We start from the raw sequence: 3,942 nt of genomic DNA on the forward strand, positions 1-3,942 counted from the left end.
TAAACTAATTCAAACACATTTAGAACGGAGTCAATACATCTGGAAAGTGGACCTATTAATGTTCCAAAACTTTTTTTTTTGTTAAAAGTTGTCTATATAATTCTAAAAAAAATGTTTTACATATGATAGGACCCATTAAGATATGCTAGAGTGATCAATTTATTTATGCAACCTCCATCCATAAAAATAGTGTTCATTGTAAGTAAAACAAATTTTAATATAAAATTAATAAAATAAAAAAGATACAGAATCATGTCCCATTTTTAATCGGCGTAAATTATTTTACTTTATAAAAGAAAGTAATAGAAAAATTAACGAAATGTAAATCTCCCTACTTACTTTTATATACTATTAGTTTTATAATACTAATTCTCCACTTCGTAGAATAGATGAACAAGAAAAAAGAGTTAAATGGACACAACAACTATTTCGTAGCACAATTAAGTTATCTTTTTTATACTACAAGTTAAGATGAATTATTGGTAGGATATGTAAGTGAACATATTTTACTTGTCAAACGAGTTATAATCAGGATTAAAACCAATTTTAATGGATAATCAGAATGTAAAAATAAAACTATTTTTCCAAAGATAAGTCTTAAAATCTATTATAATATTAGGATCATGATTACCACTAATCTACCATATTTGAATCTGTATACTTTTACAAAATAAAAAAATCACATAACTTCATATGTCGAGTCAAGACGACCATCCATATTCATAGGAAGACTCGGAATTAAAGCCTCTATATTAAAAAATAAATGTATTTTTAATTTCTTTTCTTCTGAGGATATTCATAAATATAATTTTTTAGACGCGTCATAAAAATTCTAGATGTATTTATGTGGAACCGATTAATTAATAAATAAAAATAAAAGGCGATGAAGATGTACGGAGTATTAATCTATAAATAGTGTGAGGGCAATTGAAGAGTGAGAGTCTGAAAATAAATATTGTAAACTAGAGAGAGAAAATGCCTTGTCTTGATATCTCGACCAACGTTAATCTTGACGGAGTCGACGCCGATTCCGTCTTCTCGACGCTCACAACCGCCGTTTCTCAGATCGTCGGAAAGCCCGAAAACGTAACACCTCTCTCTCTCTCTCTCTCGATTTAATTTGATATTTTGTATATTTTGATTTGATTGGTTGGAAATTGGAATTTGGAAACAGGGTGAGTAATTATTAGTAGTAATAATTAATCTAATTTTTCCTTTTTTGTTTCAATTGCGATTTTTATTTGGAAACAGAGTGAGTAATTATTAGTAGTAATAATTAATATAATTTTTCCTTTTTTGTTTCAATTGCGATTTTTATTTAGTGTTCCATTAAGATGGATAGTGAGTGGGTGGATGATAATGCATGTGTTTTTGTTATTATTTCCAAATATAAGTGGATGGATTTTGTTATCAATTATTTGTATGTCTCTGCATTCCATTCATGTTGCGTATTGCATTTTACTAGTATTACTTGCTTGCTCACCAAAATTAAATGAAACATAACTATTTTTAACAACAATTTAAAGCTAATATGACTGAATTTAATACAAGTATACACCCAAACAGAGCTAATTCGTTTACACCTGATTTTTAGGTTTATTATAGTTTACTATATATTTGGCAGCCCTATTACTGCCAATTAAGATTCTATAATAAACATAATATAATATAAGCTCACTAAAATTAATTAGTAAACTTATATAGTGATTTTAGTTTTTCTTAAGGTATTAAGTATTATAGGAGTAGGTTTTTTTTGGTTTCATTTACCAACACTTTAGCTTAAACCTTTCGAATTGAACCTTAGAGGGATTGTATGTCTCTTCATCGGTTGGACTAGCTCTCTATCGAACTGTTCTAAATTTAAAACCCAAATATATTATTGGGTGAATCATTTTTATATTTCAGTCCACATATACTACGAGATCATTTAAATTTGGCCCATAGTAGGCAATTTGTTCTGATATCTTGATAGGAAATTCATGAATTTCATCCTAAGAGCAATTGATAACAAAGAAGCGGGTCTGAGATTTATATAGTTGTTTCAGTTCTCTATTAATATCAATATAAGATATTGTTATAGTAGTTATTTTTATTTCCTTTGCTAATTATATGAATTAGGTATTTTAGACATGTCCATATATGAACAACGCAACGCCACTTAAGATCTTAATGAATCTAGCTAGTAAAGTAGATGAATTATAAAATAATTTTTTTATCACCATTGTTTTTTGGATCGGTTAAGTTTTTTCCTTTTTTATTTATTTAAACAGATATGCTTTATGATTTACTTTTATCAAAGAAAAAGTAGTGCTTAATTTATAATGTTTTAAACACAAACACGAGGGCCTCGTTTAGCAATTAAAATTTGTCTGCACATTCTTCCAACTAAAATAAAATAGTAGTAGTATATAATAAATAAAATTAATAATGCATGGGAAGATCACATAGTGGGGCTATGTAATTGGCTTAAATATTCAGTTAAATCACCATTAGTAATACAATATCTCCTACTACACTTTGGGAACAATTTGTCGTGCAATTTATGTACTATCTACAAAATCAATTTTAATTACAAAAGCACCCCATTTTGTTATTATACCACGCTTGCTTCATACTCCAATTTTGATTTAAAATAAAATACTACAATCAGACTTTTGAAAATCATCATTTTTGTCTCACGTCGACTTGATAAAAATCACGTCTCATCTATATACATATACTTTGATAACATTCCTCCTTTATGACCTTTTAAGGGTGCGAGTGACTAATCTCTAAATGGTATCAGAACATCCTCAAGTCGATGTAGTTCTATTAGTCTGCACGTGTGGAAGTCCGATGTGCATTCTGGTCCACACGTCGTGTTGAAAACCCTCATTCTTGTTCTACATCGACTTGATGATGATCATGTTTCATCTATATATAATTGGATAGCCTCTCTTATGAAATCTTTTAAGGGAGATGAGTGACCCATTTTTTATCACGGACATAATCAAATTAAATTTTAACGATGTTTGTTGTGATTTTGGCAGTTCGTGATGGTTCTAATAAAAGGGTCAGTGCCTCTTACGTTCGGAGGTAATAAAGAACCAGCTGCACTAGCTGAAATTATGGCCATGGGAGGCCTTAATACCAAAGTGAAGAGAGAGCTAATTGCAACCATTGGATCCATTTTACAGGACAAACTGTCTATTCCTAAGACTAGATTTGTCTTAAAAGTTTTTGACGCTAATATGGGTAGAAACATCTCAAAATTGTAACAATACCAATCTAATTTTATTCAATAAACGTTTTATATTGATGACGTGTTTCAGATGGAAATAAATCATTATAATTTGCAGTTTGATTATAAAGTGATCTCACATCCATACTCTATTTGGAAGTGGCGGGTTAAGTAATGGAAAGTGCATTTATTTGGAAATCACCTTCAATCATTCGCATTACTTTAATATTAATGTTATGTTACCACTTACCATTATTTATGTTCATATATTTTTCGTCTATATTACTCCCTCAGTCCTAAAAAATGTCACAATTGTAGAATGACACAAAATTTTAGGAGATTTTGTTTCGGATGTTCAGTGGAAATAGAATAAAATATTATATTCATGTGAGAGAGATCATTTTTTAAAAAAAAATGACTTAATATTTTAATGAGGAGAGATAAGAGATGTATTTAATTCCAAATATAGAAAGTGGACATTTTGAATAAGACAAACTTAAAAGGAAAGGTGGACATCTTGAATGAGACGGAGGGAGTGCAAAACAAATACTTCCCCTTTCCATATTAACTGGGTCATTTTTCTATTTGGGGATTTAAGATAATTGAGTCGTTTCTATTTTTAGCAAAAAGTAACCATTTCACTTATTTTATTATCTCTTCGCCTCTCTTACTTTATTCACCATTTACTTAACACATTATTATTAATCTTCATGTCAAAAAGA

General features: G+C 29.3%; 1 protein-coding gene across 1 annotated transcript; it reads left to right on the forward strand.

Moving 5' to 3' along the window:
* The first annotated feature begins 900 nt into the window (after positions 1-900).
* Positions 901-3,346, forward strand: LOC121763647 (macrophage migration inhibitory factor homolog). Its single transcript, XM_042159716.1, has 2 exons — positions 901-1,086; positions 3,030-3,346. The coding sequence occupies exons 1-2, from the start codon at positions 976-978 to the stop codon at positions 3,255-3,257; spliced, it is 339 nt and encodes a 112-aa protein (XP_042015650.1). The 5' UTR covers positions 901-975; the 3' UTR covers positions 3,258-3,346.
* Positions 3,347-3,942: the final 596 nt, after the last annotated feature.

Source organism: Salvia splendens, chromosome 2, assembly GCF_004379255.2.
Source record: "Salvia splendens isolate huo1 chromosome 2, SspV2, whole genome shotgun sequence".
NCBI classification, from domain to species: Eukaryota; Viridiplantae; Streptophyta; class Magnoliopsida; order Lamiales; family Lamiaceae; genus Salvia; species Salvia splendens.